The sequence below is a fragment of the Aricia agestis genome, chromosome 15 (assembly GCF_905147365.1).
Source record: "Aricia agestis chromosome 15, ilAriAges1.1, whole genome shotgun sequence".
Lineage (NCBI taxonomy): Eukaryota > Metazoa > Arthropoda > Insecta > Lepidoptera > Lycaenidae > Aricia > Aricia agestis.
In genome coordinates, this window is record NC_056420.1 from 3,927,421 (window position 1) to 3,940,864 (window position 13,444).

Below are 13,444 nucleotides of genomic sequence, written 5' to 3' on the forward strand. Positions count from 1 at the left end.
ATATCATTTGCACATAAGAAAATCTCATACAAAAATACGGTTGCAATTGAAAAATTACTAAAACATTAAAAAAACGACTAAACACATCAAAATTACATAAACATGATATAAATTAAAATAAAATACCTGAAATCATGTAAAATACCAAATCAGATGTCAGTATGATAAACTAAGTACCTACTTACAACACATTTATTGAACTAAAATGAATAGACAAAGTCCTCAGGCCAATTTCATTCGAATGTTTTGTCATTGGTGACTAAAGTACTTCAAGGCTTTAAATGAACGTGGACGGGGCGTTGCTGGTAAAGGTTATCTGTCAAAAATGTCGTTTTTGTATGACAGAAGCGTTAGTTCCTTTTCTCGCCACGTTCATATAAAGCCTTGTCGAGCTGTACAACTAATTTCATAATGATAAAGGCCCCTCTTCACGTTAGCCATGATGGCTTACGATGATTGTCACCACGATTGAATCATAATATACGAATTTTCCTTTATTTGTCTATCATAGACCAACGTGTGGAGGCCGCTAACACACTTGGTTTGCCACATAAATTCATAATTTATTAAAACACGAACACTTCGAATACGAAGTGAATGCAAAACGGGAATAAACAAGAATGAATAATTTACAATAAAATCGATACAATCAATTACAATAATTCCGGTACAATCATACTTAATTACAATTTCAACACGATTATTAATAATTCAACAAGTTTTAAACATTTGTGATGAGGTCGGTAACAATATTCTTTAGAGTCGAGGCCAATTCACATTGTCAATTCGCAGTTCGGTTTCAGCGTCAATTAACGCTGTCTCACTCGCACGATTGTGTGCACTGGTACCTTAAATTGCGAAAAGAAAAAGGTGAATTTGGCTTCCGTTTATCACAAATTCTTCCAGCCTGAGCATTTAGTCAAGTTGCTTTCGATAATGTCAACAGCCAAGTTGGAAAAACTTTTACATGGGGCATTGAATCGCAAGCGCCAAAAATTTTGTTTTCGAAATTATCGAATACGACTAGACTAAGTACCCAGGCCCCTAATGATTCTATTCATTTATAAATAGGAAGAAATATCGCGAAAGTTCGCTCAGTAATTCAGGCAACTGCAAATTGTTCTAGCAATTAGTTTGAAATGAATAATTATGGTACGTTTTATAAACTAAGAGTGCCCATTTTATAGGTTTCACGGCAAAACACTGAAATATTCTATGGTAACTTTCAAAGCTTATTCTATGAGAGTGTTGTGACGTAAGAGAGCTGTTGTTTGTGACGAATTTTAGCCGACATCCATAAAAGGAGGTTCTATGTTCGGCTGCAAATATTCTATCTTTTGTTATTACTTCACCCATTTTGAGTATTTTGGAGTTGCTTAAAGGTCTATCAAACATTTTAAGCACTTTATTGCCGTAATTATTACCCGTGTAAGCCCTTCTTTAGAAATACATAAAATGTGTAATAAAAGAACTGCGGGGCTAAAATGGTCACATTTAGCAATTCCCCTCAATCAATTCAGCAAATGAATTGTCAAAACTGTCAAAATGACAAATGTCAAATCAGTACAAAAATACAGAAATGAATTGCAAGCAGTTGCATTTTGCGATTTTAGAAAAATGAATCATATTATGATTCATATCATGATTCTTCAAAGCGACCATTTTAGCCCAGCTGAACAACGCATGTTCTGGCAAATAGTACTTTCTGGCAAAGTAAGTGCAAAATATACCTATTATCTGCAGTTATTTTCACAAAAAATGTATTTTATGGGCAAAAAAAAACGCCCTAGAGTCTAGACATTTTTAAACCATGGGAAAATGTATTGGGTAGTTTAAGGCTCTATTGATTTAATATTTTACGTAATGAAAGGGGGTATAGGGGTGGCTTTAAAGTATTACAAGGTTTGTAAAGGGTATTATTACGAATATTCCGTATGAGGTCATACACAATATGTTAGTATTGATCACTGAGCAAACTGAACCCAACTAGTTGGGAATGTTTGACTGTTGACTGTGGGGGAAGACGGCCACATTTGGAGAGTTAACCCAAATATAGATTTCGTTGCCTTAGTACTTACATTGAATGTTCAAGTAATTACTGAGTCAACATTATGAAAATATTATATTTTATCTTAAAACTGGCTAGAGATTTACACTTTCGGAACTCTTCTGTGGCTCCAGCAAGGAATATAAAAATATCTAAGATTTTCAAATGAAAATATAAGTTGAAAATTATAAACGAGACTACAACAGTTATTTAGTTTAATTTACCCGGAACATTAAAAATAATAATTGGGACCTCATTAATAAAAACCACATAAACAGTTTAGACACAACGTACAAACAAATATATCATTATACACTATACAAAGACAAAATCGTTACCCATCTTCCTCCGCAGTCGGTTAAAAAGCTATTTGACTTGGAATTTACTGGGTAGAGAATCCTAATACGGCACAGAAACAATTTCCAAAGACGAGATTAGCTTTATTCTCTAGGGGATCGGCGTATTTCGGATTGAACAATATTCTAAGTGTAGTCCATCAAATATTTAGGACCTATACCAAAGTGACAGAACAGTTAGCTAAGAGCGTTTCAGACTGAGAAAAGATAAAACACTGAGAATAGGATTGATTGAGACACTAGGCAGACAGAGGAGAAAAAATGTTTGACGTTATGTTCGCGAACAATTTATTAGCTAATGTTCGCTTCGCTCGTGTGTTGTACACTTAGGGCTCTTCCACACGAAGTTTTTTTTACGCACGTTTGTATCGATACAAGCGCAAGTTAAACGCTCAGCAAACGCAAGGAAGCCGACACGTTTTAACCTCTACACACGATCCTTATTTTTGTATCGATACAAACGCACGTTTTTCGAACGCAACTAGGACGTATCGCGTTTATATCGCAGTGGGAGATACGGGGCGCGCGCCCCTCATCCCGTCGTTCCCCGCTATGTTCAAAGCTATGTTCGCGAAAACGAAACAAAAAAAACGTCGTGTGGAAGGGCCCTTACTAGTTCAGTTTTGAAAGAGCTCGGTGTGATAATACTTTGCCAATTATAGTCAAATTAAAAAAAAAAACATTTCCTGGCACCAAACCTTGGCGCAAACAAAAATCGAAATCAACAATCAAACAAATCAACAAGAGGTTTTGTCAAGCAAAATGTATGTATTTTCTAGCATCACAATGAATAGCAAGACATTACACTGATTAACGAAATGTAAACGGGCTTTATTCGAGCCTCGGGCTATTTGTGAGATAAACTCCGTAACATCCCCAAATCACGCAGATTTCTCCCGATGGGCGGAGTAATAACAAAATAACGAGAGACGTAAAATTAACCCTCGTCATAACTCACCAACAAAAATAGACAAAAAGCTGGTTAGTGTTTAGTTTTAGGAACTATGGTTTTGTTAATCTAGAGTGGAGGATTCACAATTCGATTCCGATTCGCCAAATACAATGGTTGGCAGCCAATAAACGCACACGCAAAGTGTTGACCAATAAGTGCAAGCGGAGTTTAGCGTTGACCAATACGCGCAAGGCGTGTTTAAAGTTGACCAATAAACGAACGCCGCGCTACGCGTTGATCAATAAACGCACGCCAAGTCGACCAATAGACTAAAAAACGCGCGGTAAATTTTCGAATCTAATTCAAACGGCAATTGTGAATAGCCCCACCGAAGTTAATGTTTAAATAAGATTTTTTAAGTGCACAATTTCAAGACCAAACAAGATTATTTTCTGTGCAATTTTAAATGTTTGTCGAAATAACAAAGTGAGCAAGTTTACCTTATTTCTAAAGATTTATTATATTTTCTACTTTTATTTACAGTGGTCACAGAATGGTCCTTTTATGGCCAAAAACTAAAAGTGGGCTTATAAAAATAATTTGTTATCTTAATCGGATTATTGGTTAGAGGGAGCAATGTTTTAAACATTATGACTATTTTCATAAAAATAACTATGACACGTTTTAGTACAATTTATATGTTACATGCTTAGCCTCTGAAAACAAGTCGCTAGCTCTTTGTCTATAATGTCAAACATACTACCAATTTACAAATTTCAACAGCTTACTGGAGCATTTCTATATTTGTATTGCATCAAATTGGACTCCAGGCTATGTCTTTGCCGATCATGATGACAAAATTCGAAACCTACCCTCCCACTTTTTTAAATTTCTAATTTCGTCATCATAATAAGCGATGTCTAATGCCCGATTTCGGGGGCTTCTTGACAAAAGTTTATTTACTCTACAGTGATTTTAGTTGACGTTTTAATATTAACAAATTATCAATACTATTCAGTAGATAAACTCCCGTCAAAAAACATCACAAACCGGCCACAAGCCTATATTCACTACTATCTTATTTGATCACTTACATCTAGAATCACAGCGCGAGTTACGCGGAATGTTCTAGGAGCGGCTCGTCCTCGTGTTCGCAGGCGCGCTCGCGAACATGTTCGCCGTCCCTCTCGCGAGCGTGTTCGCCGTCTCGCTCGCACACGGGGAACGCCGTGTGTTTGAGGAGCGCGTCTCCGTCGTCGTTGCACGCGAGCGGCGAATACACCGCGCCATGCACGCGAACGTTGGACGAGCGCGTTTTGCGTATCTATGAAAAAATATAAATAATATTTGGTATTATTTTAAATACAGCAGTAATAACAAACGATTTCCTTCCTTTCTTGTTTGTACACATGTTATAAAGATTGGTCACCGAAAAAATATCAGATCTTTAGAACAATTTTCACGCGGTGTTAATAGTGCCAAGGCGTTTTGGTATAAAACAGATATTTCAATTAGGAAAGTTCCTGTCAAATAAAAAGGAATATTTTGTGTAGTGTAAATCAATAAATATTAAGCCTCTACGTTGGCAACAAAAACAATATTAAGCCTTTCCCATTACTGGATAAAAGCATTTCCTTTTCAACATAACAAATACAATTAATAATACCTGTGTTACGACTATAACAACGAGCGCGACCGCAGCGACCGTCGCGACCGCAGCGAGCGCGAGCGACGAGGCGCCGAGCTCGCGATCCCCCTCGGCGGTGTGTAGCGCGCCCCACTCCGCGATGCGCCGCTTCTCAGCCGATGAGTTTATACACTCACCTATGAAAATATAATAATTATTATATCGTGCTAATAAGTGACAGCTTGTTTGTTGATATTATATCGAATCGAATAAGTGACCGAAATGATAAAAAGATAAACTGGTAAGCTGTAGGCCTACTACGAAACTGTTTTGAGACTCAAACAATCGGACGAGAATGCCACGTCCTGCTCTAACAACGTCATTTCACGTTTGTAAGAGTAGGACGCGGCATTCACGTCCGATTGTTTGAGTTTTAAAACAGTTTCATGGTGCAAGCCCTGGCTTTTATTATCTCCTATTTTTTACAAAGGAGAATTTTCGTAGATACTATGTTGCTAACTGGTCCAGAAAAAGTGTGATGAAACAAGAACACTACAAACAGATTATACCTGTGTAATTAATTGACACGTTCAAAAAGCCATATCTCGTGTCGTATTTTAATTTGAGATGTATTTAAAGATTCATCTCATTCTTAAGAATGACACTGGGGATATGAAAGCAATCAAAATAAATGGTTAGATTATTATTTTTGTGGCGCGTGAGCTTTCGGTCTGTGCGTACGCGTATTGCAATCGTTAATGCAAGTGTACCTACGTAATACGTATCGTTTGTTTCGTTTCAACGACTATTTTGTATGATGGAGGAAGAGGAAGATTTAAATTTACAAAGTAGCAATAGCAGGGATTCTGACTATATCAGAGAGTGTGAGGTTGAACTGCACAACCTCGAATATTCAGGAGATATTACCATTCAAGATGATATAAATCATCAGCATCAGCATCAGCATCTATTGTGCAGAAAAGAAAAACTCGAGAAGATGAGACGGAAAGTAGTGATGGTTTTACAACGGTTGTGCGTAAACCAAAACGTCTTATACGTAGTACATCTTTGATTGATAAGTCTGTTCAAAAACAAGTGGGATTTGAGCAAATGGAAGTTTTTGAGAAAAAAAATGAAATTTGTGTTACTTCTAGTACTGAGTTACCTAAACAGATGGCGATGGTCATTACTAAGCGAAAATATTCAGAATATTATTAAAATAAAATACAAATCTCCCTTCAAGGTTTTTATACAATTTGAAAAAGAAAATGATGCCGAAAAATTTCTGAACTGCTCAAAGTTCAAAGATTTAGATTATCGATGTCAAAAGACTTTTGAAAACTCCGTTTCTTATGGATTGATTAAACGGGTTGATTTGGATTTAAAGGAAGATGAAATGTTTAAAATTTTCGAGTGTGAACATACTATATTAAACATAAAGAGATTGAAAAGGTTGTCCTCGGAAGGAAAATGGATAGATAGCGAATCAGTTCGAATATGTTTCCAAAATTCTACCTTACCTCCGTATGCATATGCATATGGTTGTAGGTTTAAGGTAGAACCTTTCGTATTTCCGGTGACCCAGTGCTTTGGCTGTTGGAAGTTTGGACACTATATAAAAGTTTGTTCCAGTAAAAAATGTTGTGCCCCAAGTGTGGGAATTCAAGTCATATAAATTGTTAATTAGAAAACATTAAATGCTTAAATTGTAAAGGCTCACATTTTGTACTTGATCGAGGCTGCCCAATGTTTGCGAAAGAAAAAGAAATCCGTTTTTTGATGAGTGAACAAAATATTACTTATAAAAAAGCTCTAGAGATAATGGCTATACGACGTGAGGAAAAAAATTAATATAATTCTCATATTGATGACAACACAGCCAATAATGTTGAGATTGTAACCATTGTAACAGAGAATAATTTGACTACACCAAATTTGTACAGCGATGTTGTGAAAAGAAAAGTTGGAATACGTGAAACACAAGATTTGATTTTTGTTAGCTCTGGATCAGAAAATGGGGTCCGTACTTCAACTAGAAGAAAATTAAAAAGAGTGCAGAAACAAAGAACGCAACGTAATAATGAAGATAGAAATCAAGGTGAAATAGTTAAAGAAATGGAAGTAGATAATCATATTGAAGAAGGAAAAAATGACACACAAAGAAATTATAGAAAAGGAAGAAAATAAAATAGATGTTAAAAAGTTATTGGAAAAGTTATACCAAGCTATAATGTCAAAGAAAACGTTTGAGGAAAAAATTGGTGCAGTTGTTAATATTATTATTGAGGAATGTAAAACGTTAATAATTAATTTCTTTAATAAGTTTAATTCATTTGAGAGTATATTAGAAGCTGTACTTAATAATGGACAGCGATAGTACGAAATTTATTGATATTAATATTGTACAGTGGAATGCTCAAAGTTTGCGCCCAAAACTGAATAGCTTTAGTGATTTTTTAATTCAAGAAAAAATTCACATTGCTATAATTAGTGAAACCTGATTTGACTCCAATTTAGGAATTCATATAAATAGTTACAATATCTTCAGGAAAGACAGAGCGGACTCATATGGTGGTGTGGCAATTTTAATTCATAAATCTATTCGATGTTCGGTAAGTTTTTTTTTTTTTATGAAATAAGGGGCAAACGAGCAAACGGGTCACCTGATGGAAAGCAACTTCCGTCGCCCATGGACACTCGCAGCATCAGAAGAGCTGCAAGTGCGTTGCCGGCCTTTTAAGAGGGAATAGGGTAATAGGGGAGGGAAGGGAAGGGAAGGGAAGGGAATAGTTGAGGGTAGGTAAGGGACTAGGGTAGGGGTAAGGGGATTGGGCCTCCGGTAAACTCACTCACTCGGCGAAACACAGCGCAAGCGCTGTTTCACGCCGGTTTTCTGTGAGAACGTGGTATTTATCCGGTCGAGCCGGCCCATTCGTGCCGAAGCATGGCTCTCCCACGTATATAAGTACTTTTCAATACCATAATTCAAGTATAGAGACGCTTCATGTGAAGTTTCATAACTGTAAGTACATTCAAAATATTGTTTTTGTTTACTGCCCGTCGTCTTCTAGAACAATGTTAGAGGACTGGTATTTTTTGTTTAATTCTTTTCCTAATAAAACTATTATAGCGGGAGATTTTAATGCACACCATAGTGATTGGTCGTATAAAACAGATTTGAGAGGAACTCAGGTGTCGGATGTTATTTCAGACAATAATTATGTATATTTAAATGATGGAACACATACTCGTATAAAATTAGTTAATCAAAATTTACAAAGATCGTCGCCAGACATCACATTCGTGTCTGCGGATATTGCTATAAATTTTCTATGGACTGTTTTAAATGAGAATTTTGGTAGAATTTTTTCATCTTATAATTAAGTTCTACACAAAAATAAATTTTTCAAATGATTATTTTCAAAAAAGAAACTTAAGAAAAATTTCATGGTCCAAGTTTCAAGAAAGTTTAGTTTCATCTTATTCAGAAATTAATGTAGAATCCTTAAATAGTGATGTACAATTATTAATGTATGATGTTTTCCTAAATATGTTAAACACAGCGATTAACACCAGTGTACCTTTAATTAAAATATGTAATAACCCACAATCTAAGTTTAAGGCAAAAGATTATTGGTGTCAATCACTGTCATTGGCTGTAGCCCAACGCAGATTAGCTCTTAGTCAGTTTCGTCGAAATCCCACCCCAGATAATTTTATTAAACTACAATCTAAGATTAAGGAGGCAGCAAAAATGATTAAAATTAAAAAACAAGAGAGCCATAAAAAATTTTTTGATTCTATAAGTTCGGAAACCTCACCTACAGAAATATGGAGACGAATGCAATGGATTAAGGGTATTCGTAGAAATGTGTCGTATGTAGATGTAGATAGTCGAAAAATTTTATTAGAATCACTTACCCCAGATTGGGTCGAAAATGTCTCTCCGACTTTTTCCTCCAAAAACTATGAATTACAATCGAACTTTTCCCTACAAGAACTTAAAAATAGTATTAAAAATAAAGATATGGCACCAGGAGATGATGGTATCACAAACTCTATGATATCTTCGCTTCCAGAAACTTTATTAGTCTTTCTGTTGAATATTTACAATTCTGTTTTTAATACTGGACAGATTCCATGGCAATGGCGGGAGGTGGTTATTTTACCGATACCTAAAGTTAGTCAACATGGGGCCGATTTACAACTGAGACCCATTTCTTTGATGACCCGTATTTGCAAAATTTTTCATAATATGATTCTTAAGCGTCTAGAATGGTTTGTTATAATGTATTATTATCTACAACAGTAGGTTTTAGAAAGTCTCAATCTTGTGGATAATTTAGTTCGTTTAGTTTCTTATATTCAAATTGGGATGTCTGATAATATGCCAACTCTTGTATGTTTCTTGGATATCGAGAGTGCTTATAATGATGTTTTAATAGATTAGGTGGTTTTAAATTTGGATGAAATTAATGTTGGTAAAAAATTTTGTAAATACTTATGGTCTTTTTTGAAGTCATTTAAAAATTAAAAAAGATGATGGACTAGGAGATTTTATACGATGGACTTTTAAAGGCTTGGCACAAGGAGATTCGCTCTCTCCTACTCTTTTCAAATTAGTAGCCCGAAGGATATGTAGATTAGTTTTGGATGAAGGAATTAGTGTTTCTCAGTATGCTGATGATTATGCTATTTAAAAAAAAACAAAGATCTGAATGAATGTGCAAGAAAAATTCAAAGTGTTCTTGACAAAATTATTGTAGCCTTGAATGAAATTGGTTTAAAATTGTCTATAAACAAAACAAAATTTTGTGTTTTTAGCAGAGGAAGGAGAAAGAATATACCGGTTTTAAATATTTATAATAATCAAGTGTCTTCAGTAGATTGTTATAAATATTTGGGTGTATGGTTAGACAGGAGTCTCCTTTGGGGTAAGCACATTAAAATAACGGAAGAAAAATGTAATAAATATTTAAATATTCTAAAGGTTCTCGTGGGAACGTCATGGGGAGTTCATCCAATACATATGAGAGGTTTATATTTTTCATTAATTAGATCTAGACTTGATTACGGTAGTATTTTATATGGTAGTTCAGCTTAAAGCAATATTTCTAGATTGGATTAAGTTCAAAATCAGGTTTTAAGAATCATAGGTGGGTTTATTAGGAGTTCACCTATTCATTGCATGGAAAGTGAGCTGAGCATTCCACCACTATTTATAAGACAATTTTTAGCATACAAATATATTTTAAAATCATATTCTTGGAAAGATAATACAACAGTAGATTTAATAAAAGAGCTTAGTTTTAAATGTCAAGGTCGATATTGGTGTAGGAAAAAACTCCCACTTTTAGTTAATGTTTACCGTGAAACATGCAATTTAGAAGTTTACTCTAGTCATCTGCTGGATCAGTTTTGTTTGGATATATGGTTGTCTCAAATAGACATAAGGAGCTTTGTTATTCCCTATTTAAGCAGTGTTAAAAAAAGCTAAGGATGAATATGAGCCAAATAATTTAAAATGTATAATTCAAGATGAAATAGCAGATAAATATAGATCATGGCATAAATTATTTACAGATGGCCCTAAAAGTAGTTCTGCACGAGGCGTAGGAATCTATGATCCAGCAAATGATCAAAGTTTTATGTTTAAAGTGATAGGAGAAGTTTCAATTATCTCATTAGAGTTAATTGGCATTTATGAATCTCTAAAATATGCTATTGAAAGTAATTTGAGAAAAATTGTAATTATGTCAGATAGTAAGAGTGCACTACAATATATCGTCCGATGTGCGATGGGATTACGAGGGATATCTATTGCTTATAACATTCTGGGATATATTTATGAATGTGATAATAGACAAATTGATTTAAAGTTACAGTGAGTCCCGTCTCATATCGGATTATCAGGTAATGAAGAGGCAGATAAATTGGCAAAAGAAGCATGTTCGTCTGGAAGTGACTTACTTATAAAACCTTTTTATTTTCAGAATAAAATTGTTAATAGAAAAGATTGTTATCAAAATTTAAAAACAAAACATTATCTTTGTGGAAAGAATATTTCGATGAGAGATGTAAAACAAAAGGAATATGGTATAAAACAATCCAATGTGAGCCTCTTCATATCCCTTGGTTTGCAGATAGTAACATAAGTAGGAAATTGTTAAAAACAGCCTTAAGAATCCGTTCAGGACACATTCTATCAAAGTCGTTTGCATTTTTAATGAAGATAGAAGATTCGGCTATCTGTGAAAATTGTAATAAAATAGATGATGTCTGGCATGTTTTGATGGAATGTGTCAAGAATAGAAGGAACAGAAATTTACTCATCAACCAATTTAATATAAATCTTTTAGATGTGGGATGGATTCTGAGTTGTTTGCACATGCCTAGGTCTAATGCAGCTTTGGCTGTTTACAATTTATTGATGGAAGTTGATGAGTGAATTTCATTAAGGCGGATACGATGGGGTTGACATGTCTATTGACAAAAACCCCTATAAAAAATAGATTAAAAAAAATGGTTAGATTTTTTTCTTTCTTACCAGTCTCAGGATGACAATGGCAACAGTCAGAAGATTTTGTACTCTCCGAACAGCAGCGGACACACTGATTGTTTAACCTGCGAACAAAATACGGTTACAGCTCGACAAGGCTTAAAATGAACGTGGCGAGAAAAGGAACTAACGCTTCTATCATACAAAAACGTCATTTTTGACACATTTTTGACAGATCTGGGGGCACGGCAGTGCCCCCTCCAAGTCGAGCAAAAAAGCGGCGCGGCCGTACTATGCTTTTCTCGAACCAATTCAGGCTCTTTTTGACCCCCTATAACTTCATTGTGGATAAACCAACAAGCCTGAATTTTCAGTTGTTAAGCAAGTATTGTATAAACACGGTATATTTAAAATTTTATTCAATTTGCACCAGTAGTTTAAGAACTGTAACTTGTTAAAGTTTCTTAATTTTGTCACTGACTGACTGACTGACCGATCACCAAAAGTCTAAGGCACTTCTAGCAGACATAGAACCTTCAAATTTAGAATATAATTAGTATTTAGTGTCTAAATCAAGGAAAAATTCAAGTATTTCAAAATTTCAGTCCAGTTTTCTAGATACACTAACTTCGTAAATAACTTTGTAATCCCATATAAATGTATAGGATTACAAAGTTACATTTGCGGTTTATGAATCATTGTACCCGTACCATCAACATCTCCGGTTTATCGTCGGTAGAGAGATATCTAGCTATTGTTTAGAGTCTTAATTAAGGGAAAACCTAATAAACATTTCATAATTACTGTCCACTTTTCTACTTCTTTCTCTAACTTCGTGAATAACTTTGTAATCCCATATGTATATGGGATTACAAAGTTATATAAAAATATAAGATTAGTGATTACAAAGTTACATTAATTGCAATTTATGAATCATCAATCACTTGGACATCGCATGAAAACACAATGTATCTTACAATTTATACATAATTATTATAATATTAGATTGTTTAGTCTATTGCGCTCCATGCGATTTACGCAGGCCCGTTATAGTGCTGTGTGATACTGTATAGTGTTATACTAAACAATCTAATCATGTGATGTCTAAGTTGATCTATTTATTTAAAAACGTAAAAGATTTTTAAAATTGATATGATAATAACTTACGTAATAACTTGAGACAGAAGGTCCCTTAGGTAGGGACTGAATAAATTAACCGACTTGGTATTGCATGGATCTCATAAGTTTTTACGGTATAAAAACTGAGTTGCGAGACTTGGTTTTTTTACAGGATGTTTTTGATGGGATCTCCTTTACCAGCAGCGCCCCGTCCACGTTCATTTTTAGCCTTGGAGCACTTTACAACGATATCCCGTTACAAGAATATTTTGTTAAAAGGATAATATTTTTATATTAATGAGGAAAAATTTTCGTAAGAGTCTCATTGCGAAAAGTAACTGATTCAATAAGTATCATTTGAATAGTCAACTTGTTACACGTGTTCAGGTTTTTATACAAAAAGTTACGTCGGTTCTAAGGTCATGATAATAAACGTGTATAAATTTTATTCCTTAGAAGTATACAAAAGTAACACTCCATATTTATATAAATTGGATTCTTTTTACAATACCATAACTTAGATCGCAAAAACGTACGAATTCTACTTTAAATATATCCCTTAGCATCGAAAAGGGGAGAATTTTAGTATCTAAACACACTATGCCGAATTTCCGCGGCGGAAGTTCGGCTTGATTCCGCCTGCAATGTATTTTAAATTATCGATGACAGACCATGTCAAAATTGCGTCGCGTAATATTGTATGCGTTTGACATTGCTGACGTAATCATGCGGAATTTCCGCCGCGGAACTTCGGCATAGTGTGTTTAGACACTAAATCGTATTATGACGTTATCTCAACACGTGTAACTTTACACACACAAATCCCACAATCACCCTCACAAATGCAAGTGTGAATAATTTTTTTTTTTTTTTATGAAATAAGGGAGCAAACGAGCAAACGGGT

General features: G+C 34.7%; 1 protein-coding gene across 4 annotated transcripts in view; it reads right to left on the bottom strand.

The window, feature by feature from the left end:
- Window positions 1-1,751: 1,751 nt before the first annotated feature.
- The window catches only part of LOC121734274 (furin-like protease 2), a 301,354-nt gene continuing 289,661 nt past the window's right edge, over window positions 1,752-13,444 (bottom strand). For 3 of the 4 annotated variants that reach the window (XM_042124769.1, XM_042124770.1, XM_042124767.1), the window contains exons 12-14: window positions 11,470-11,546; window positions 4,962-5,119; window positions 1,752-4,619 (exon numbers count right to left, since the gene is read on the bottom strand). In XM_042124769.1, the coding sequence (XP_041980703.1) occupies window positions 4,410-4,619; window positions 4,962-5,119; window positions 11,470-11,546 (445 nt within the window). In that variant the 3' untranslated portion in view covers window positions 1,752-4,409. The remainder of the gene's footprint in view (window positions 4,620-4,961; window positions 5,120-11,469; window positions 11,547-13,444) is intronic. The other variant, XR_006036695.1, reaches the window with a different exon arrangement.